The 23476-nt window shown below is 34.8% G+C and overlaps 2 protein-coding genes and 1 long non-coding RNA gene across 10 annotated transcripts; 1 reads left to right on the top strand and 2 right to left on the bottom strand.

Annotated features, from left to right (window-relative positions):
- Window positions 1–564: 564 nt before the first annotated feature.
- LOC143180885 (uncharacterized) lies at window positions 565–6328 on the bottom strand. 4 transcript variants are annotated; one of them, XM_076380904.1, is made up of 11 exons: window positions 5656–6328; window positions 4608–4808; window positions 4224–4520; window positions 3738–4143; window positions 3402–3586; window positions 3233–3322; window positions 2852–3163; window positions 2527–2764; window positions 1968–2445; window positions 1574–1868; window positions 565–1462 (listed from the first exon to the last, which is right to left on the bottom strand). In XM_076380904.1, the coding sequence occupies exons 2-11, from the start codon at window positions 4641–4643 to the stop codon at window positions 1298–1300; spliced, it is 2502 nt and encodes an 833-aa protein (XP_076237019.1). In that variant the 5' UTR covers window positions 4644–4808; window positions 5656–6328; the 3' UTR covers window positions 565–1297. The 4 variants fall into 4 exon arrangements, with proteins under 4 accessions (XP_076237019.1, XP_076237022.1, XP_076237018.1 ...); XM_076380907.1 differs by lacking the exon at window positions 5656–6328 and adding an exon at window positions 5310–5615 and having other exon boundaries at window positions 1968–2400; XM_076380903.1 differs by lacking the exon at window positions 5656–6328 and adding an exon at window positions 5310–5614.
- Window positions 6329–7927: 1599 nt separating this feature from the next.
- On the bottom strand, window positions 7928–23270 carry Gpo1 (glycerophosphate oxidase 1). 4 transcript variants are annotated; one of them, XM_076379687.1, is made up of 13 exons: window positions 23106–23268; window positions 16779–16909; window positions 12616–12772; window positions 12287–12509; window positions 12057–12220; window positions 11874–11986; window positions 11246–11439; window positions 10784–11172; window positions 10462–10712; window positions 10046–10393; window positions 9858–9956; window positions 9709–9810; window positions 7928–9019 (listed from the first exon to the last, which is right to left on the bottom strand). In XM_076379687.1, the coding sequence occupies exons 2-13, from the start codon at window positions 16863–16865 to the stop codon at window positions 8885–8887; spliced, it is 2262 nt and encodes a 753-aa protein (XP_076235802.1). In that variant the 5' UTR covers window positions 16866–16909; window positions 23106–23268; the 3' UTR covers window positions 7928–8884. The 4 variants fall into 4 exon arrangements, with proteins under 4 accessions (XP_076235802.1, XP_076235801.1, XP_076235799.1 ...); XM_076379686.1 differs by lacking the exon at window positions 9709–9810 and having other exon boundaries at window positions 23106–23270; XM_076379684.1 differs by lacking the exon at window positions 9858–9956 and having other exon boundaries at window positions 23106–23265.
- Window positions 15884–18760, top strand: LOC143180153 (uncharacterized). 2 transcript variants are annotated; one of them, XR_013002083.1, is made up of 4 exons: window positions 15884–16158; window positions 16651–17305; window positions 18353–18420; window positions 18507–18760. It is a non-coding gene; the product is annotated as an uncharacterized LOC143180153 (long non-coding RNA). The 2 variants fall into 2 exon arrangements; XR_013002082.1 differs by lacking the exon at window positions 18353–18420.
- Window positions 23271–23476: the final 206 nt, after the last annotated feature.

The raw sequence follows: 23476 nt of genomic DNA, 5'->3' as shown, positions 1-23476 counted from the left end.
CTATTCCGAGAGAATAAATGCACTATAGCTTCACTAACATTTTAGAATTAGAATTTAAAGCTATTGTAAAGTAAAATTTTTAAATAAAATAGAGACGACAATTGGTATCTGCACACTCTTAAATTTTGAAACTGCAACAGTTTATAAAGAAATATTATAATTTTTAAACTTGTCTAATTTCAATTTTTAATTGGGATCTCTCATCAATTTTCAGAAAAATTCAAGATATACATTCTGAAAAGTTTTAAAAAGTACTATGCTTTGAAAATCTATGAAAAATAAAATTCAAGTATTAGTAAATCGGATAAAAACGCTTAGAAAAGTAAACGAATATTATACACAATAATGATATTGAAAAATATGTATGAAATATCTTAAGTTAGTGGGATTTATATTCTATCTCTAAATTTTATGAAATACCGTTAGTATAAATACTAAATTTTAATTTTAAATGTTTTAATTACGTGTTAATCTTTCTGGTTAGCCAGTTTATTAAAAGATTGAGGAATTAACATGATTTCGTCGATTCTTGGGAGAAATTGAAGAATGTATAAATGTATAAAATATTTGTAGCATACGAGAGATCTATTGCTCGAAATACGAGAAACAATTTTTTTACATATTGTTGGATGTGTGTGGGAGAAAAGCGTGTAAAACATGAAACACATGTCATTTCATAAAACAGTACCATTTGATACAGTACGTAATTAACATACTAATAATAACATATGTATGTAGATAGTACAACAAGGCCCTATCGGAGAAAATTTCAATATTTTCTTATATGAATAATTCAAAACAATTGCTTGCTTGAAAATGCAAAACATCTTACCTTTCCTCTGTCTATTTTTCCTATTATTTTATACAAGATGTAATATGTCTGGAAAAGATCAATTCGTAATATAACATTATTGTCTCTACGTGCCATAAAAATTTTCACTACAATAAGGTGAAAGACTGAATATTTCTACCATAAGTCGTAATATCAAAAACTGTTTATAAGTGTAAAATTCATTCTGTGCAAAAGTTTTTACATTAATATACATTGCATATATACATATTTACAGCATTCATTTCCATATAAAAATAGATTATGCAATATATGAATTACGATAATCCCTGTAAAAAGTTCCATCTCTTTTTTCTTCATTTTCCCTCCCCTTTCTCCATTTCTTCGCATAAAATAATTGCAATAATCTTCGCAAACTGACATAAACAATCCAATGTAACAACAATCAATGTTCAATCAACAGTTTCACATAATATTTTCACAGATAGAGTGATCCATGTAGCAAAGTTATTCGTTCGTTACATGATTCGTTGGTTGAGGTTTCATCTCATCCATTTGTTCAGTAATAACGATATCGGATTGCTCTGTTTCTTTGTGAAGAGCAATGATAATTTTTTCATCCGTGGATGACTGACTATCGGAAGAGCCTTCCTGTGTCGAAGTAGCTGCTTCCTAAAAGTAAAACAAATAGTCACAATTATCATTCTGCGATTGTTTCTGTTTACGTTTCCAGCTTTATTGGAAAACAACTTCTGTTGTATTAACAATCACAATTTTTCTTACCGTACTACGAATCTTCGTGTGCGTTTTTATGTGTTTTGTCAGATGGTCAGATCGCATAAATTTCTTGGTACATTCGGGGCACTGGAACCTTTTTTCTCCAGTATGCGTTCTACGATGCCTTTGAAGTTCATCCGACCTAGTGAATTTTTTGCCACAGAATATCCAACTGCAAACAAACGGTCGTTCTCCAGTGTGCCACCTCAAATGAGCCCGCAAATGACTCGTCTTTCCATATACTTTGTTACAACCAGCTATGTGACAAACATGTTGCCGTTTCCTGGTCATATCTCTATTCCTTAAAAGAAAAAAGAAAAAAAAAATTGTAAGTTTCATTATTGATAAAGTACATGCATAACATCGTTAGGCAATAGAATCATCTTTGAAACATTTTTACCTGTCACCATCACCACAATTTGGACATGTGCAAGCAACTCTTCTCCTATGTTGTTTATTGGAATCTGTTTCAACATTTGTAGTTGCTGCAGTGGTCACTTGATGCTGGTGTGTAGTGGGAGTGGGCGCAGTTAATGTATTGTTAGACTGAAGGGTTTGTAAGATTTGCCATTTCGTTGGATCGTTGGAATCTAACTGTACTGTTGGGGCTGCCACAATAGGCGCAGCGGCCGTTGCAGGTAAGGTTTGAACGGTGGCAGGTTGAAGTGCACTTGCAGGTATAACTTGTACGTTACCGAGACCTGGGATATTTTGTACAGGTATCGATTGAAGAAAACCATTTGTTGTATTCATTCCAGCAGCAGGCTGAAGTTGCATTATACTTCCACTGCCAACGCCTCTCATCATATTGCCTTGTTGAGCAGTTAAGTTTGCTAATGCAGATGCAGGAATTAGAGTCAGCTGCTGCGCTTGCGTTCCTTTTCAATAAAAAATGCATGAAACAAGAGAAATGGAAGCAGAAAATATCTTGAATATACGTAGCCTCGGTAGACATATACCTGTAATAGTAATGGGCTGAACAGCAGGTTGTGCTGATTGAGCAGCCGGAATATGTATAACTTGACCGCTGGCTAATTGTCTAGCATCAATACTTGTTACTTTTATATCTCCCTCGACTGATTCCGGCGGTCTCGTTAAAGCTGATAGCGTTTGTACATCAATTTTTTGTCCGTCCTTCGTAGTAATTACATTACCACTCGCTGTAACTGGTCTCCCAAGTGTTCCAATACCAAGTACCTGTAGAAAAATATTGTTTTTTAGAACACACACACACACAATGATTCATTTTAATAGTATTCATTAACTTTTATTACTTTTTTTTACCTGGACATTACTGGGAGTTGTAACAGTTGTGCTCCAAGTCGCTACTGTTGACGAAGGTGCAGAGGATGGTTGTTGAGCTTGCTGTTGTTGTTGCTGCTGCTGTTGTTGTATAACTTGTTGAACAACTTGCTGGACCTGTTGTTGTTGCTGCTGCTGCTGCTGTTGTTGTTGTACTTGAGCCTGTGCAGCTTGCTGCTGCTGCTGCTGCTGCTGTACAGTTTGTACTACTTGGGGTTGAACTTGTTGCTGTACTACTTGCTGTTGTGCTTGTTGCTGAGCAACTTGTTGAGCTACTTGTGTTACCTGTTGATTCTATTATACCAATATTTTTTAATAAAAACATATATTACAATACAATATACTGTTTTATTTTATATTCACCTGTAAACTTTGCAATTGTGGCAAGTTGGCAATTTGGACTTGTTGAATTTGTCCATTTGGTGTGATTATTTGAGCTACTTGAGGAATTTGCTGTAAATAATTTACATTTCTAATAATATAGATTTCCATAATACATATTACAATTATTTAAAAAAATGTTATCACATACTTGAGTAATTTGTGGTATCATTTGTGTGGCAGGCACATTGAAAACACTCGATAATGCTTGAACAGGGAAGTGTACTGTTTGATATACAGTTTGTCCATTACTGGCAGTAACTGGTACCTGAACAGGTACAGTTTGCTGAACATGTTGCATAGGAAATTGAAGTGGTCTCACTTGTACACTTTGTCCTGTAATATAAGAAAGTATTGTTTAAAATTGTCTTAATATATCGCTCTTTTGCTGCTTCTGAGTTTTTAGTAGAGTTCTTAGTTATATTGTTATTGCAGCAACTGTGCGATATGTAAAACATATGCCATTTTCTATATGAAAATTACACACCTGTTGGTAATTGAACTGTTTGTCCAGCAATATTTTGAATAATAGAAGTAGGAAAGACATTGGGTGCCCTTATCAGACTAACTGGCTGAGGTGTGATAATAGTTTGACCATTAGCTAATTGTACTTGTTGGCTAGCAAGTTGAACTTGTTGCCCATTAGCTGTAGTGAAGTGCATAGTAGGTTGACTCTGATGATGTCCGCCTGCGGCAGACATAGCAGAAGATGGTATGAAGAGTGCCTCCTGGCCATCTATATTAACAGTTTGCATTTGGGGAATTACACTGTAACTAAGTTGTTGTTGAGGCTGTTGTTGCTGTTGTGGTTGTTGCTGCGCTTGTTGCTGTTGTGTTTGTTGCTGCTGCTGTTGAAGTGCAGCTTGAGTTTGTGTACTAATTAATTGAGCACCCTAAAACAATTATTATGATGTATCAGAGATAATGCAATTTAACGATATACAATTTTTTTAACTATTATTTGCCAACACACTTGCAAGAACTGTTGAGGCAAAGACTGTACAGAAATTGTTTGCGCTCTCTGTTGATCATGCTGTGGCTGTTGTGTTTGTAAAGGCACAAAATTCTGCAATTGCTGCAGCGTAATAACTTGTGGTTGCTGCTGCTGTTGTTGAACATCTTGTTGTTGCTGCAACTGTTGTAAAACGTTCGCACTTAAAAAACGAATTTGTGGTTGGGCAGTTTGTTGCTCCAATTGCTGTTGCTGTTGTTCAGCTTCTTCTTGCTGAGCCTGCTGTGCTTGTAAGGGATCATGTTCTTCCATCTCTTCCTATTAATTGATATTGACAGTTTTCTTTATATTCACACATTTAACTTAAATTCAAAGTTCTTGAGTAAACTGTTAGAATTATTTTACCTGAGTTATAGGTCTCCCATCTACACTGCGTTTCATGATGAGAATACTTAATACGTTTGTTGTATAATGAAAACAATATTCACATCAATAGTAACTGTATGTTCAGCACCCTTATGCTAGGAATCCATTCTTTGCTATACTGAGTTTGACTGACTGTTTAATTCCTGGCACATAAGAACATTCGCTCTGCGAGAGTCTGATCTGAAAATTCATTTTGCTTTCATTAGAACTACTTCATTCCTTAATTAATTAAGGATAATAAATAAAGAAACAAATTGGTAATGATATTTCTATCATTAATTTTTGGCTCTGTATCTATTAGTTAAGATCTAATTGACTAATAGACAGTATAAGAGAGATATAATTCATCTCTTTAGTCACATTAATAGTGATTTGATTATTGTCAAACTTTTATAGACTAAAAGTCTGAATGTTAAAACAGTTAGTTTACACTTATCTATAAATATCAAAGCTTCTTTTATTCATTTTTGTAGATTTGATCAATCCATTAAACTTTAAACAATAGTTTAGACATAGACTCTGTGCATATAAAACTGTTGTAGGAAACCCTATCAAGGAGAACAGAGAAATGCTCTCAAAACCAAATTCCATTCCCCGATCGCGACTTGAGTTACAGTCACAACGACCCTGACACGTTTTAAGAATACGCATATCTGGATTCCTGGATGAAAGGAAACACACCTCGCGGCTCGTCCTCCAAACCAGCAACATCAAGAGGATACGATAACTGGTCGATCAAGCCCACGGGTCAGCCAAGGACTGATTACGGGTAGCATCAACAACTCGAAACGAGATATCGACACGTGCGAAGACCACTCTCCGAAGACGAAGAAGGCCAGAGAGCACTCCTCGAGAACCCGATCGAGGACCGCCTCTCTACGCCCCTGTTCCTGCCGCCCCACCCGCTGCTCGAAATATCGCACCGCGCGGCAAGGACGCGCACGACCGACGAAACGCAAGAGAGGCGCGCGGCGTATGTCGTCACACCCGCCCACTCGGCCGTTCGCTCACCCACACAATCGCGTACCTGCGATATAACGGGGAAGGCAGCCTCACGATGCAGCCTCCACCCACTTTGCACATGGGACTCCACCTAACTCGCGAACCGCACGTGCTCCTCCGTTTGCAATAGCCCACGGTGCTCCCGCCACCCGCTTCCTTCCCTCGGGGACAGATATCGCGCACCGTTCCTCCTATTTACGCTTCTGGTTTCATCCCTTGGTCACATCCGAGGCGGCCATCACACGTCACACTCAGAGGTCTCATCGGATCGAATTTATTCGCGAACAGGTCGGAAAGTGATAGGGAAACGTCGAGCTGCTCGTTTCGAGCGCACAGTTGCTGTCAAGTCGCGTCCTGCGGTGCGCTCACCTACACACAAACACGCGCGTAAACGGCGGTCTCGCTGGACGCGCGCGCACTCTGTGCAATGGAGCGATCGCGGTCGACGATCTACGCTTTCCCTTCTTCGGTCAATACTATTCCCTCGAACTGTTGTGACTCCTTTTTCACGTAGTGCTGTCTGTAACCAGCTTCATCGAGAAGTTTCTTGTCACTGGTTCGATTATTGAGTCAGTCGCATGTGCAGCTCGGAAAATCGACGCTTCGTTTGAAGTTGCCGCCAAAAACAGGGACAAATGTTGAGGAGCTGATTGTTCCTGTATTGGGCGTAATAACGAAGAATCTCGCGACCGAGGAGGTTTTCGATGATAAGTTACGTCGAGTCTGCGACACCTGGCGCACGCGATCCCGATTTGACTGTGTGATATCACACGTGTACGAGAGCTTGCAACGTGTTGGTCGGCCGTCCCTCGCGAAAACAGAGCTACGAATACCGCTATAAGAGGACTACTTTCGCCGTGGGGCGGTACACGAGGTGGCAACGTCGCCGTCCGTGAGGCGACCGTACGAGCGCCCTGATTGGTCGAGCTTGCCTCGCAATTGCCAGCAGCGAGCAGAGGTTCGTTAGACAGGGGCGTACGCGGCAACTGGCCGGACGCCCACCCCGTCGAAGAGGGATAAACGATGCACACCTCCTACTTTCTCTGGCCTTCCTTCCCCTCTTTTTAGTGCTAGCCCCCGGTCAGGGTCATGCTCACCGGGGTCGCAGCATACTGTCGTTATCTGGGCGCGTTCTCTTTGTTCCTCTCTCGCTTCAATCGACGTCGAAACGGTGACAATCGCAGGACGACGGTTGAGTTGAGCGTAAGGAAGGGAGGAGCCGTATACTCCTTCGTTATGTCGACGCCTTTCTTTTCGGTGCAGAAACGAGCCCCATGCTTGTGAACGTTTTTATATGATAGGTCTTTCGTACCAAGGTCCATGCTTTGTACCGTAAAGGTACGAATTATGTTTTTCAGAGGTTACAACTTTACAAGCGTTGGAAAGGATGGAAACTCCGATGCGTTGCACTTTGCAGGGGTTTCAAGATCGATCGATTCCTTGTTTTCATGTTTTTCTTCTTTTTTTTTTATGATAATTGGAGCTAAGCAATCTTGCTTTCAGCAATGATTAAGAATTAATTATTGTTTTCTGTGTAATAAGTATGGACTTTTCAGACGGTTCAGAAAGCTTTTGGATGATGATAAAGATTTTTATTGTATAAGTAGCGCTTAGAGGTTATGGATGTAACATGAATGAAGCAAATAAAGAAAAGTTATTGGCAATTACTTGTTACTAATAAGTGGTACTTATTTTATTTACAGTTTTAGGATTTATTCGAATAGATTATTTTTGTCAATTTCATTTATGAAAATATTTTGCATTATGTTAATATGTATATAAAATTTGTCTACAAATATACAGGGATTTATTTTTACAAAATATTGTTTATTATACTAAAGCTAATCCTGTTGGTAATATTGAAAGATGATAAATTAATGTGTTGAGTGCCGTAGCAAAATTTTAGCTTCTCGATGAAACAAAATCTATTCAGAGATAGTTATATGTAGATGATCATGTTAAATAATCGAAAAATGACAATTATGTTAAATTTGTTTTAATACTAGACGTCTATTCTTCCATTGTATTACAATTTTACATTGCAAAATATATTTATATTTATTTAATGAAAATTTCTCTGGAGATGATTATCATGAGCCACCCATAGTCCTTGCAGCAGTCAATATACATATTAAAGGTTAGGTTTGCTCTACTATTTGTCTAATTTGTTATTCATTAATTCTACATTCCATATTGTACAAGTATGCATTTAGTATACATACATATATACAAAATATACATCCCTTGTGAAAGGAGAAATAGTTGCTAAATGATATTAAATAAACAACTGTACACAATCATGATACTTCAATATGTTTTTATTACATCAATGGCCATGACTAATGACAGTGAAATAAATTAAGTCTCTAATACAGAATATGTCGTGATTGCGTGACGTTAGCGACAATAAATTAAATGTCTAATAATTTAAATAATGGTAATCTATGTAGGCTGATTTCTAATATTATACACGTTACCAAGTAATACATAATTTATAAATAAACCATTTTGAGTCTTTAAAATTAGATTCAACTTTTGTAAGAATTAAACTCACGGCGCGTGATTATCACAAGTGTTAAGAGATAGAATTACTTGTAGTAATCAATTCTTTTGTTTCTTGCGATGAAACAATCATTAAACTGCAGTTTTGCTTCAGTGACATGACTTCTATAACTGTGACACAGCTTAATGACAGTTAAAACGTTTACAACCTGTAAGAAGTTGCAAACTTTCGTGTATGGAAGTTTACAATGTGCAAATAGATATATTAATTTCATATGAACTGCATTGATCGTTGTATACAACGATGTATATACTTTGTTGTCAAGGTAATAATTATGGATTACATTGTTGCAATTCGGAGTTGACTCTTGCAAAAGGCATATACATATATATACACACACACACACAAATAGAGTGCTTCTGTTCTTTGTGTACTTATATAAAATAATGTACACAAGATATTTACATTAACAGTGGAATTCATCAGGGCTTTTTCGCATAAATACCGTTTGTGTCTTGTTCGTTAAATATGGAAATTGGATGTAACGAAGTAATCACTGTAAAAAGAGTACGAAAGGCGGGTGTATTCGCAGTGATTCCGAGTGTGTTTGTACTATAGAGTAGGCTATATTCGAAGATTGATTAGAGCGAATAAAGACTCTATGATAGATAGTTTATCTGTGTTTGACTGTGTACGCGTGTATGTGAAGTATACCGAAAATTGTTCACGATGTCACTGAACGTACACCCCTTTACAATCCACCACCTGATCTCTCTACACTGATCTGTTTCTTCAGTACTTCTTTCTCATGTTGAGCTTCCTCCATCTCTGCCATTCGTGCGAAACGCGAATAGGCCACGTGTCCGGATTTGATAGCAGACATCATCTATTAAGTGAAACATAAATATTTAATCAATGCGAATTCATTTTAAAAAGAAATTGATTAAAAATTTTTCTTAAAAAGATTAATCGCAATTTCAATCTGGCACAAGAGCAGCATGATACCAAAACAGTTTGCATAACAGAAAAAAATAAAGCGGAGGCCAAGACGTTGATCAAAGTACATCATGGTAAAAAACACATCATACTATATTAAGTCAGAGTGTTAACTAACTAATGACTAAAATATTTTTTAGTCTGGAAATAAAGAAACACACTGTTCGTGCAAATAAAGAAAAATAAAATGCTGAAAAACTTAATATGATAAATCACAACAGAACAAATGTGAAGAAAAGGTGAAGTAGTTGTCACGAGCACTGATGAGACCAAGTATGTGGTAAACAATGTCAAAATTATATTGTAACGTCTAAGTATTTTGCTTCAAATATTAAATCTCTGCGAATGATCATGTTGGACTCATGTAAATGCATCAAACTTGGTCTTATTATTAGCTACTAGTGAAACTATTTGTTTCCAACAGGTCTTTTGGATTATCTCTTTGCATTAGAGAAGAGATAGATTTTCAAAAATATTATGTACAATAGATTTTTGAGTATTATGTAACGTAACGCAACAAAGGAAGTCTGAAAGCAGCAAGATTATACGGAAATTCCGTGCGTGCGAGCTTTCACAGACCTGAAGGTATTCATCCAATTCGACTTGACCGTTCATATTAGTGTCGATTTCACGGAGTATTTCATGAAGCTCTTCACCAGGTACTTCCTTGTCACCGAATAGCTGCGAACGGTAAAAAGTTCTAATTAAATATATGTTTTATGATTTACCTGCAGATAGTCCTGCAGTTCCATTTGCCCATTGTAATTGAGATCAATTTCATTGAGCAAAGTGTGCATCTCGTTTTCCGATAATTTAATGCCAAGTACCTGAACATCAATAATTTAGTGATGTATACATGTGGTGAAGAAAAAGATAAAGATTTAAACGTGAAGTTACTATAATTTTGTATACGAACCTTGAGTCCTCGCCTAATGTCGTTTATGGAAACATATCCCTTATTGTCCTTGTCGATAATACCGAAACGTTTAATATACAGTTGTATTTCTTCCTTTGTGAGGTTAATAGGAATCTTATCGCGGGAAGCACGATTAACCATTTGTCCCATCTCGTTGGCAAGGAAATCACTAGCTTGCTTGTGTTGTTTTTTCTTCTCCTCTGGTGACCAGTGCAATTCCTCTGCCATGATATCTATAATACCTGGAAGAGCTTCCTGTGCTGCTTGGACGTTAAGGAACGCTAATCTCAATCGTCGTGCAATCATGTCAATGGCTGTTCTTGCATATTCACGAACACCATATCGAATCTGCAATCAATTGATGATAATTATTACACTAGTTATGATGATTAAGAAAATAAATTGACAAAACTCACTTCGGCGTCAATGTAAGGAAACTCTGGATGAATCTTTTGGCCTATAATTGGCCACCGTTTGCCGGTGAGAGAAGCCATTTTCGCTACAGCGAATGCACGATCTCCATAGCTCTTAGCCAGGTGTTGCGCAGCTTCACATTCTAATCCAAAATCTTGTACTAATCTAATATACATAGTTGGACTCCAACCGTGAGCTCCCTCCAGAAGAAAACCGTCGGTCTGACAGGGTCTTTCAGGTTGCAGATTGCAAGCTTACGAATAATATAAAAATTAATCATATAGTCTAGATAAGTATCCAAATGATTAAACAAGTAAAGAATACCTTTAATGGCTGCGTCAATTGTTTCCTCAGCCATTGCTCTGTAAGTCGTCCACTTGCCACCTGCTATCGTGATAAGTTTCGTGGGACTCACATGTACAATGTGATTTCTAGCTAACGATTGAGTATTGGGTTTATTCGGGTCGGAAACAAGAGGTCTGATACCACTCCAGGCAGATAGTACGTCTCCTCGACGTACCTCAACGTCTGGATTAAGATAATTTTTAACTTCCCTTAAGATGAACATGATCTCATCTTCGGTGGGTCGTGGATTGTGTGTTACTTCGCAGGGCATATCGGTTGTTCCTGCGATCGTTTGTTTCTGCCAAGGTAAGAAAAAGATCACACGGCCGTCACTCGTCGCTGGATCCAGTAAGCCCATTTGATCAGGACTACATGAAAATTTGTATTCGATTAATGGACATATTCAATTTTTTAACTTCGAATTTCATTTAAATTGCCTACCTGTAGTAACCTGGAAGAACGATATGCACACCAGAAGAAGGACAGCAGATTTCTTTCACAGACTGGTCATCCATTTTTCGTATATAATCCGTGAATGGACCTGTCGCATTTATTATTGCCTTTGCTTTTACATCCCATTCCTCTCCAGTGAGTTCATCTCTTACATGAGCACCGGTAAGTACTCGATTGCCGTCCTTTACACGATAAAAATTTTGTATTGGAAAAAGTATACTTTTTATTTTCATATATGTATAAATTTATCGCACATGTATTTTAAACTAAAAAAATTATGTTTTTCAAGAAATGCAAAAACCTATTTATCAGTCTTGGAAAAAAATCTTTAGTAAATAAATAATATTGATATAAAGAGTAGTTTTATGTACTAAAAGTTATCTTGTTTGAATAATTCGTCTGAACAATAGTTATGCGTTGTTTGCAACAGATGACTTCCTTTTAATTGTTCAAATAATTTATAATTTACGCTTTAAGAGTTTTTTTTAAATAAACTCTACAATTTCAAAGTTTAGTTAGCACAATTTTTATAAGTAAAGATGTATTTATCAAGCTTTTAAAATATATGTGCGGTATAATACTTTCTATAAATAACAAGATAACAGCGATGTAGTACCTTATCAAGGCCCTTCAATAGATTAACCACTGTAACGTGATTTACAACTGTTGCACCATGTCGTGATGCGGTTAAAGCAACTGCCAAGTTCATCCTGGCATCATCCTGTTGACCTGTTTCGCAGAATAGTGAGATTATGATAGATAAATGTGTGTGCAAAAATTTTCAATGAATACTATGTACCATCATAATAAACAATAGCTCCTGTAAGCTTATCTCCTTTCAACATGGGGAATAATTCTAATGCATCTGATTTACGGAGGAAATATGAAGATTTTACTGTCTTTGTTCCAGCTACCAAATCATACATTTTTATTCCAAACCAATAATAAGGAATCTGCCACCACCTGTTAATATTTATATAATTATGTTTCAGTAAGGAAATAGAGGAAATACATAAAAACTTGACTTACGTATAAACTGGTAGCATGATGGGTAAAGGATGAGCTAAATGAGGTGCACTATGCAACATTGATGCTCGTTCGTGTAATGCTTCTTTAACCATTTTATATTGTTCTATGTCTACTTGCATTATGGCTTTCTGTAAATAACGAACTCCTCCATGGATGAGCTTTGTACTTCTAGAGGATGTTCCAGATGCAAAATCATCTCCCTCAATTAAAGCTGTTTTCAAACCTTGAAATTGAAAATAAAAATTACATTTGAAATTTTATTTTTTTTTTTTTTTTGAATGACACTTCATACTACATTAATATATTTTCTTCAGTAGAAAAGAAAGTACCTCGTGTACAGGCATCCAATGCACATCCAGCACCTGTTGCCCCACCACCAATAATAAGAACATCATATTCTTGATTATTTTTCAATGTTTTTACTTGGTCTTCTCTTGTAGGTAATGGTCTCTTTGGTGGCCTTGGTTTCGGTTTCTCTGCATATACCTATAACAGGTAAAACCATATTATGTAAATAATTCTTAGAATTTCTCTAATATGAAATTTTAGCAAACAGATGCTATATATATTTACAAACAGAATTGATTTTCCACAATTATATTACTACCATCAGCAATAAATCTTTTTTCTCTTAAGTCAAGAAGAGCATTAAAACTGCTGATCATTGAATTGCATGACTCATAAAAATTAGATAACAGAGCGCCTCGGCTACTGTAATAGCACAACTCCGGCCTTTTCATTATCACAGATTGAAACAATTTATTTGTTATCACTATTCAACTCTTCACGCTCCCGTCTAGACGCAATAGAATTATCGCGGTAAACTCGATACTAGCGCCAATCAGCGTTGGCCTAAATCAACTACAAATTTAAACGTGATCAGTGCACACCTCAAGGCCACTTTCCCTGAGAACCATTCTGAACATATTTTTGTTCTTTATGAACTTATATTAAAAGTCAAATAAAAAAAAAAAAAATAAAAAAAAAATGAAGCAGTGATAATACTGATCTTAAGAAATAAACTGATTTTTTGTAACGAATAATTCCATTTTTACATTTTCGTATTTTGTGTAATACCTTGCAAAGTGAAAATACTTTGTCCATTGAATTCGTTACTTATGTAATGTAGTTTGTGTAAAAAAATTTATGCAAATAAATTTCCTAATAAAACATTAAAAATGTGTGTGTGTAACCTCACAAGGCGCACTGACGCAAATATGCATCATTCAAGTTCTTTCTTAATATTTTCCTATTATTTAAATGACGAACCTTTTACACTGCTTTATGATTCACATATATGTGCATTGCAGGAAAGTTTACTTTAAGTTTAATTTAATTTTTTACTAATTTTTCCTTATTTTCTAGCAAATTTTAAGGAGAACCAAAATAAAAGTTGCGCATTGCAAGGTTTATTAAAAATTTATTTTAATTGTATTATTTTACAAATGGAATTTTATCAAAAATAGTTATTCTATATTTTCGATTTATTTTTACATGAATATTTATTTCATTTACAATTGTAATGCACTTACTACTGAATTTTATCATTTCCTTGCATCAAGCACAAGTATAATTAATGTTATTTTTTAGAAATTGAAGACTGTTCCAGTTTGTTAAAATATTCACCTTATTTGAAATTATATCTATAATTTTGTAGTTTCTCACAACATGCATGTGTATTCAACGAATATTTACTATAAACTCAACTCAAAAAAGTACGTTTTCGAGGGAAAGCAAAGATTATTTACGAGTTTAGAAGAAAATTATTTGTTAAATACATGATATTGACATAAAGAGTAGTTTTACTCAACGAAAGTTATCTTACTCAAATATTTAGTCTAAAAAATAATTATATGCTACTTATATTAAATGATATTTTTGTTATCATTGAAATGATTTCTAATTTACATTTTAAGAATTCTGTGAATAAATTCTATAATTTTGATCTTTAGCTAGTAAACTTTTTATAATGAACAGAGGTACATTTACCAAACCGATCTGTAGCTGTTATTTAAAAATCACAGTTTCTGAGTTATATCACTTTTGAAGTACATGTGCAATATGGAAAATCACATTCTTTTAGGTTGTAAGTTGTAAGTATCATCTGCTCGCTGACACCCTGTATATTTAGGCTATGGCTTTCAAACAATAGTACTGTGTTCAAAATAGTCGGGCATCCCTGCTATTGGTTGGCCTGTCTCGGCCTGGCACAGACCTTCCTTGCAGTGAAATTTTGGTAACCACGCGACTGCTGCCTGATCACGAAACACCGTACAGTATTACCCCGGAATAAGACTGAGCATCGGGACCAGTAGTCGCAGCCTTATTCCGGTGAATATACTCTATTCAGTCTGCATTTTGTCCTCGGTACGGCGCAGCGAGAGTCAGGGACGAGCCATAATTTTCGGTTGACGCTGCCAGGGTACATGTGCGACAGAAAAAATACGGATTAGGATACTCTAGTGGACCGTGTTCGACTTACACTTCTTGTCTTCTAATTGTTGGGTCGCCAAATGTCTCAGAAAGTACATTTGGCGAACCAACCTGCTAAATAGCTAGAGTATCGCTTACATCCTTGGATTTTTCTCAGGCGTCAAGATCGCAAACTTTGAGGCCATTTTCCGCGGTGTTTCCATCTGACTTTACAGTTAAAAATGTTAGAAATTGATTCGTCTTGAGAAGATCTTCCCAATGATAAGTATGTAGATTTTACTGCACGATCTTTGGATCAGTTCACACCTTAAAAACGTGACATTGTCCTTCTTAATAGGAAGTTGAAATACAAAATTTCAATGTATATATCCTCATTTTTTATATTCGCAATCTATTTCCTACAAACATTTCGAATTTTTAAAGCTTTATAAAAAATAAACCGTAGAAGATATAACAAAACGTATAAAATCTTTATTTCTCAATCTCTGCCCTTCAATGCATCTGTTATTTCTTAATTGAAAAATAGTTATATTATAATTGTACTCTATGAGAATATAATGAATATCTATTCTTATTCTACCTAAACTGTCATTTTACACGTGCAGCGTATTAATCTCTAAAGTGACGTTGCACTTTAATGTTTTGGTATTTAATGTTTAATGTTTTGCTATTTAAAACATGATTTTCAGAACTCGGTAATTAGTGCAAATAATAGGAAAAATCCAAAAGATGTAATAATGTGTAGTTTATGAATGTAGGATGCATGAACCATGGATCAGTGGGTCCTTTGCTGGCCCATAGCTACGCCCCAGTAGATCAAACACTGTTATAGGTTTCTAAACACATTTTGTGTTTCAATTTGGATCTCCTAACTAAACATGCTGCATATATGTACATTATCCTTAATGTTAAAATAATTATTATTTGTAACTACAGTAATGTTTTAAAATGAATAAAAGGTGCGTGACAGCGATTCAAATTGGAGCGTGTTTTGTAAACATACTTTCTTGTACGAGTTGTGTACATACATAAGTACTAAATGGTCGGAGTTAGAGAAACTATCCTGATTCTGTTTTTTTCCTGGCATACGATTCCTCAGCAGCGTCCAAAAAAATTTACGACTCGTCTCTGTGAGGATCCTCTCGGTCGCTAGACGAGAGGACCTCCACACAGTGGTGGGGATGGTCACGTATTTATTCCGGGGTCTGAAACTAGACCTTATTCCGAGACAGTACTGTACAACCTTGACTGACGACACAGATTACGTTCGCTAATAGCATTTCGTTATGCAATCACTGGTCCAGACTTAAATTGTATTGAATTAAAAAAATAATGAATGCGGTAAAACAATACAAAATTCTATCTCTTCGAGTAACAGTTTGTCGTCTATCATCTAATGTTCAACGTATTTTTAGATACAAATTAAAGAACATAAGGAGGTACCCAATACTTTTAGTTTAAATTAGCACATTCACAGTCCTATAACCCTTATGTGCAGTATGATAGTTTGAACCATGATTCCTCATGATGTTTTTATTCGGTGTTTATTGAGTTTCTGTTCAAGAAATATTTAGATCTTATTAATAATAGTAGATACATGTAGGTATTTTTGTTTAAATTAATACGTTTACAACCCTATGACCCATGTGCGAGTCAGAACAATTAAGCGATGGTTTCTCACGATACTGTCATTAAATTTTTATTGAGTTTCTATTAAATAAATATTTAGATCTTATTCATACAGATATATTTTTTTCATCTTTTTTCATTTAACATTTCTGATAATTTTGTGAGCTATGTTTGTATCGACTTTCTGAATGTAGAGATGAATTAGTATCCAAGGAGACCGTGAACGTGTTAAGACTGGTTTAGACTGGAATACAATCTTTAGAAATTTTATATACTGATTGTCTTTCTGATCCATTGAACAGGGAAAAAAGGATTATTATTGTCGTCACGTGTTTACAGCTATTGTATCTACATTAGTCTTTAAAAATAAAAAATGTATTCGTCGCGAGTAATTAATTATTATCGAAAGACGTAAACAAGATATACTTACAGTGTTATCGGACATTAACAAATATGAGGTGAGGGCACTGGCACCAATGGCGCTTGCACCCCCAACCAACAGCTTCAGCGATGCCATTTTAATGTCCACTTGTAGTGGGACGACAATCTTTCAGGAAAGATCTGAAACGAAGATAAACGAGTTAAATGTTAATCACGTTATTCATCGGCAAATTATAGCGTTATATAAAAGGATGATTCCACTGTTACGGTTTTAGCCAATTCGTGAAAACTATGTCGAGAGGCTGAACGAGACATTCTATACGATAAGCAATCATTACGTCAGTATAAAGATTCACGCGACCGATAAGATATATAAACTCAATTTATATCGTCGAAGCATCACATGTGATCTTTTTTGACCGATCAATCACGCCCCTGATCTATTTAATGAATCATCGTCCGTGATATTTGGCAAGGTATCAACAGGTGCAATGTGTACGACGCATCGAGGAGACAATGTTAACCAGAAGTTACTAGAAAGAGAATATGTATAGAAGAAATAAAATTGGATGGGTAGTAAGTTGCTACATAATCTCTGAACTCAGTATTAACCCATTAGGACTCAAAGTTGCGTAAAAGTAACATTTCATTTTTCTTTAGTATATTTACAGTATTGAATTCTGTTTCTTTATGTTACTGTTATGAAAGGGAATCTCAAAGATTAGCTTAATATATTTTTTTTATTACTATTTCTCCGTTCTGATCTAGATAGTGTAACAAATATAGTCGTTAATATTTTTTAATTTCATGTTTCTTCAAACTTTCAAACTTTATATGAAAATTGCATAAATTGCATATGTAAAATTATAGAATTCTCTATAATAAATATTAGTTTAGTACGTAGGTATGTTAACTTTAAGACATTATTATGGTAAAACGAATGCATATCAGCCACTATGTTATAAGACATTCTGTGCTCCAATTTAGATCCTCTACCACTCCTTAAAGTATTGAAGACTATATCTGTTACACTTTTATGGCATCTATTATCATAAAATGTCTTTTTAGTCTCTAAAAATAATGTATAAAGTATGGGTTAAGATACAGTCAAAGATCAAGTTACCGATCAGAACCCAATTCTTGATCAGTTTAGCATTTAAATACATATACGAAGTTTATTTTAATAAAAGTTTCTGTCAAAAAATTAATAAATAATTGTTACCTATTTTGATATTCATACGTGAAATTTAATAGCTGGAAGTAAGACATAATTTAACTGATCAGCTATTACTCCCTTTGATTTAATTAATAACATTTTCGCACTTTTTTCAATAACAAATTGAAGATGTCGCATAGATTTTTATGAATAACAAAAAATTTGTTAGATTTGATTAATTTTTTCGTGAATGCATTAAGAAAACTAAGCTTCTTAGTTTTAAGTGATCAGGAACTGAGTCCTTGACGATATACACATTTCACAGGGGCTCATAATGCGAAAACTAATTTTCACACTTACTAACAAAATTCACTGCCATGATGACAATCGATGTGCAAATCTTTCAACCTTCAATATTATCTTAAAATTTTTATAATAAATAAATTTTAACGTCTATCATCTTTTAGGTAATATTAACTCATATTTCGTAAACATAGGATATTTTTGTCTGGGTTAGTTCCAGAGGTATACCTAGGTATCTCGAAAATTTATATTTAATGAATGTTTGTTTGTTATTAAAACTTGTATAAAGTTATATGAGTTTCTCAAATTTTTGTACAGAGTTGAACCTATTGGAAAACGAGTCGGAATTAAACGTCCCACGTTTATAATATAGAGTATCAAAAATAAGTTCGTGGACAGTGATAGATTATACACAAGGCATATGAAGCACGCACCTAAGGCCTTCTTTTCGGGGAGACTCCTCGAAAATTTGATATTGTTGAAAAATTTGGGCTACGAAAAGATTTTTCACGCTTTTGCAAAACAAAAATCAAGGAAAACTGTTATTTAAATTAATTAGATACTTTTTGTTATAAAACAAATAAAATTTTTTAATTACAACAATTTTTTTCGTATTAAGTATTTTTTCGTTTTAATAGAAAAACTTGTTCCTTTGTCATAGTATCAGGGGGCCTAATTTTGTATTGCACCTTGGTCCCAGTATATCTTATTCCGCCGTTGAGTAAGGGTTAATGTAATTAGAAGCTTATGTAAAACGATAAGTATATTACTGAACCACAGAATATTCTTGACTTTAATACTACGCACGACGAATTCGTTCAGGAAGAATTATCATAAAATCTAACTTTATCAGACAGAACTTCATATATCGAGCTAGTGACCTTATTGATGTGTTATTAAATCTCCAAATAAAAAAGACGTAAAAGCTACAAATGAGGTAGATAAAAGGAAAGATATGCCAAAGTAATTTTCACAATTAATAATTATCTTTGAATGGCTGTGTGTGCATAAGAGATTGTAAAAAATGTGACAAGATTGCTTGCCAATGAACCTGTTAACAGAAATTTAATTATACCCGATCGAACGCTGCAAAACGAAAAGGTATTTGATCAGTTCGTTGGCTTGTAAAGGACGATCCACGTTTTAAAAACGATTGCATTGGCAAAGATCCTAAGATACAATACTTCATCTAGAACCGACTGCACGTGACGCGCCATTTTGGTATCTCGATGTACCCGTGTGTCATGTGGCATTCCAATGTGTCATACATTTTACGATAATATGACTCTCAGTACGATGTGATGCAATAGTAAATGATATGCGAGACTGCATTGCAAAATGGAATTACTCTCGACACGATATTAATTACAAGTACGAAAATCTTTTTACTTGTAATAAATGCGGAACTGTAAAAATTATCGCGCGCATGATACTTCGTGGAGTTATCAAAGTGGGGAACATACGTGATTGATAACAGATACGTTGTATTCAATCTGCTGAGTGTGGCGTAATGCGATATGAACGTAAAATTAATGAAATCGGAACTATCTTACTTAAATTTCAATGTCAAGACTGCGTGTCACGGAAGATTACCACACAGTGACTGAAATGTTGAAGTACTAAATCCACGTTTAGAAGATAAGGACAACGCCCGTTCATGGGCGAAACATTTAAGAAAATTTTTTTGTAAAAAAATAGATTTCTGTAAGATATTTTACCGAAGGAAATTAAACAAACTATATGGTAAATTATTTTTAGTCGTTCTGTATTCTTTTATTAGACATATACAAGTTCAAGTAGTTATATTTTTTTAGAAAAGGTTTTATCACACATTCCACCTATATTTCTCCTCTACAACCATCATCCTTTTTCGTTGTTTAGCATATCTCTTCAGATCATGTAAAACGGCTATAAAACACAATTTTACCAATACTTTCAAATTCGCTAACCATGAGAAATTCATGAACTAATAGATAGATAATTAAAATTGCAAAATAATATTAGTATTTCAGGCATCGAATAAAACCCTTAACTTTATGAGATATTTGATAATTTTACTAAATAGGTTTTAAAAACAGTTTGAACGTTAGCATGGCGAAATTATGGTCGTCTACATTATACCTATGTACTTACTGGTAGTTACGTTTGACAAAGAATGATAAGAAAGTAAAGATATATGATTTTTTTGAAATAAAAAAAGGATACACAACACATGACATATGACTTGTCTCTTTCGTCAAACAATAGAACGTTACTTCCTTAACATACAGGAAAACTTTCAAGTTAATCGATAGAATAGTTCTTTTTAAATTATGTCAACCAGCGAAAAAAAGGACACAGTGATTGAGGAAAAATATAAGCGTATATATAAAAATGCGTAAAATAATATTACAACTACTTGAAAATATAATAAAAACACACATAAAGGCTGAAAATAATTTACTATATAGTTTCACTAATAAAAAATCATTTATTGATTAATAAGAAATCGATTTTGTATTAAAAGAACAAGAAATTTCCCTCTTAACAACCCGAAGCATGTTGAATTGAAGTTGTTTTTTTTCTGTAGAAGATTCTCAAAAAATTGTTTATTAGCATATACGCTTTAAGTTTAATATTCAAATACCCACATTGGTACAATTTTTTCAAGATAAATATTTAAGAAGGGTGAGTTTTTCAGATCCCTCTACTACCCACAACTTTCCACGTAACAGCCTAGAGTCAGTATTCCTAGGGTTAATACAAGACATATTGTATCGAAATTCATAAAAATTCATTATTTATCAATTTCGTAATTTTCAACATATTCTGGCTATATTTAATAATGGAACTGATTTTGAATATGTGTTCCAGTTACCATGGAAAACGGAAATTTTAATTATGTGGCATGAAGACACGAAAGATACATTCAAATAGTTTCTAACATAGGTATGTATACCTAATCACTGCGCGTGTGTTTTCGGGTCAGAGGTGAACCACCTAAGATGGCCACGTCTCATTACATCAAGGTGATTCAATTATTTCCTTCAATTTTCTACAACTCCTTAAACTCTTTAAAAATTACTCGCATTCTTGAAGGGAATTTTAAGGAATCGAAGAAAAACATTTGCGAGATCTTTTTGATAACTATCAATCGAATCTGTCGATAACTTTTAATAAGTCTGAACGTAACCGTGACTTGTAATAACAAGCACCTATCATTGATGTACCGTTTGCACCTTCGTGGCTTCTTATATTCTTATTATAAATGCAGTAATATTCTGAAATTACATTTTAATGATCGATTCTAGAATAACCGATGCAAATCGAAATAGAAGTGATGTATATACATTATATTAGTCTTTTATTGTAGAAAATAGAAAAAAATTACTATGTGAGTAAAATCTAGCGTACATTCAAATATAACTTTTTTTTTCCTTTCTTTCTGATTAATTCTTTCTGGTACAGCGCTAAACAAAGATTAATCATAAAAAGTTAAAGTCTCTTGAGCATGGTAATACACTTTTTATACTTTTTCTACTTTACGACGTACGAAGATGCAAAAACTATACTGCCTAATAAAAAACAATTATTAAAATTGATTTTCTTCCGTACTTTAGAGACTAAATATATGTATGAAAAAAGAATTGTTGTTTTCATGCTATATCTAGCCCATTTGCTAATATTAACTAAGTTTTTAATTTTGTATTGAAAAATGCGTAAGCATAACATAAAACACGTTGCAAATTCTTATCAGCACGTAACAAAGAACGAAAAAATACAAAGTTCGCGTCATGAATACGAATTGAAGTACTTTCAGAAATTTTCATCGCGTAATGAACGTAAATTAACATAACTTGGTGGATTACTACAAATTATAGTCTGTGATAGAGACAAAGCAAAATGGAAGAAATGCTAGTGAAATAACATGTAACAGCAGATAAAAGGTCTCTGAACGTGTGCGGTGTACTTAAACGTGTGAATTCCCATACTTAACATTATCGTTAAAGTGTCGAAAAATAACTTACATTATGCTTGCTGAGAGACCTTGACAGTCCCCTGAAGCACGTGGGATTACATAAGTTTACGCTCATATAACCAGTCAGTTCCAGTATTTCCCTCTCGATTTTCTCTCGAGTATCGATGCATCGAGATAAGACGGATCACAGCGAAGGGTGAATTTACAAAATTTGAACGTGAAGGGAGTGAACCGTCTTTTCGTTATTGCCATCGGTGTCATAAACCTTTCCGCGATGCTTCTCAGACGGAACACCTTGAGATACATATTGCGATAACACAAAGCCGAAGATGATGTCGTAAGGCTGTTTTAAAATAGCACCCCACGAATTCTGTGCCAAATGACTTCAAATGTCACTTGTATTGGACGCGTTCTCATTATGCGACATAGATATACAGTAGGGCCTCGATTAACCGGCTTAATCTGAAACTCAAACCCGAAGTATCTTCCTGGTAATTCATTTTTCTATTTTACGTAGACCATTGAAAAATCATAGTTCAAGTCTTAAATGTTCTACTCTATTCTCATTGTCATTACATCAAATAAATACAGCTCTGACTGAAAAGGTGTAAGAATAACCGAGACTCGATTACTCGAGGCTCTACTTTGCAACTTCGCGAGGCGAAAATGAATGAAAATGAAGTCATCGTGAAACAACCAGTAGTTTTTGATAGGTTAATTTTCTGCCACCCTCTAATGTTAAAACATGACAATAGCGAAGACAGACTGTAGACTTTTCGCAAGAGGGAAAAAGAGAAACTATAGTGTGAATCAAGCGTTGGCGAGCATGGTGTTAAATAACAGGCTGTAAATATGAATCATTTGCATCAAGGATGATTATCGTCGACGATTGAACGTTACCTGTCGGAGGAACAATCGAAAATTTCGATTATATTGACGTCGCAAGAATGGTTACTTACTGCGAGAGAAACTGACAAGTAGCTGGCCGCTATCAGGCTTTCAAAAAGCAGCCACCGCACAGCAGTGGCAAGTGGGATCTGCAAAACTAAAACTTAGCGGTGCACATATTCAACGAGGATACCGGTACACATTTCACTAACTCGCGCGAGCGAACGAACCGAAGTGAACGATCGGTCCAGAGTTATTAAGTTGTAAACTGAACCATTGCGACGACATCTGTCGGGGATTCTTCGAACCATAATAGGGCGCGTCCAACATTAATTTCTTTTAAAATACGACTTCTGAAAAAGAGTAAAAATGTTTGTTTCTTCAAAATCGGTAAACTATGATCGTTACGATGAAAGGGTTTTTGTGAAATTCTAGGTTTCGT

Source organism: Calliopsis andreniformis, chromosome 6 (assembly GCF_051401765.1).
Source record: "Calliopsis andreniformis isolate RMS-2024a chromosome 6, iyCalAndr_principal, whole genome shotgun sequence".
NCBI lineage: Eukaryota > Metazoa > Arthropoda > Insecta > Hymenoptera > Andrenidae > Calliopsis > Calliopsis andreniformis.
The sequence above is the reverse complement of the archived record's forward strand: the minus strand, read 5'-3'. Positions and strand labels throughout refer to the sequence as shown.

What these genes read in the sequence shown, in the direction of transcription:
- LOC143180885 (XM_076380904.1), bottom strand. Translation starts at nt 4,643, where the DNA reads ATGAAACGCAGTGTAGATGGGAGACCTATAACTCAG. An exon ending in CAACTCCCAGTAATGTCCAG is followed by an intron (nt 2,765 to 2,851) that starts GTAAAAAAAAGT and finishes ATTTTTCTACAG; the next exon opens with GTACTTGGTATTGGAACACT. An exon ending in ACACGAAGATTCGTAGTACG is followed by an intron (nt 1,463 to 1,573) that starts GTAAGAAAAATT and finishes TTTTACTTTTAG; the next exon opens with GAAGCAGCTACTTCGACACA.
- Gpo1 (XM_076379687.1), bottom strand. Translation starts at nt 16,865, where the DNA reads ATGGCATCGCTGAAGCTGTTGGTTGGGGGTGCAAGCGCCATTGGTGCC. An exon ending in ATTGGATGCCTGTACACGAG is followed by an intron (nt 12,510 to 12,615) that starts GTACTTTCTTTT and finishes TTCAATTTCAAG; the next exon opens with GTTTGAAAACAGCTTTAATT. An exon ending in AATTGACGCAGCCATTAAAG is followed by an intron (nt 10,713 to 10,783) that starts GTATTCTTTACT and finishes ATTATTCGTAAG; the next exon opens with CTTGCAATCTGCAACCTGAA.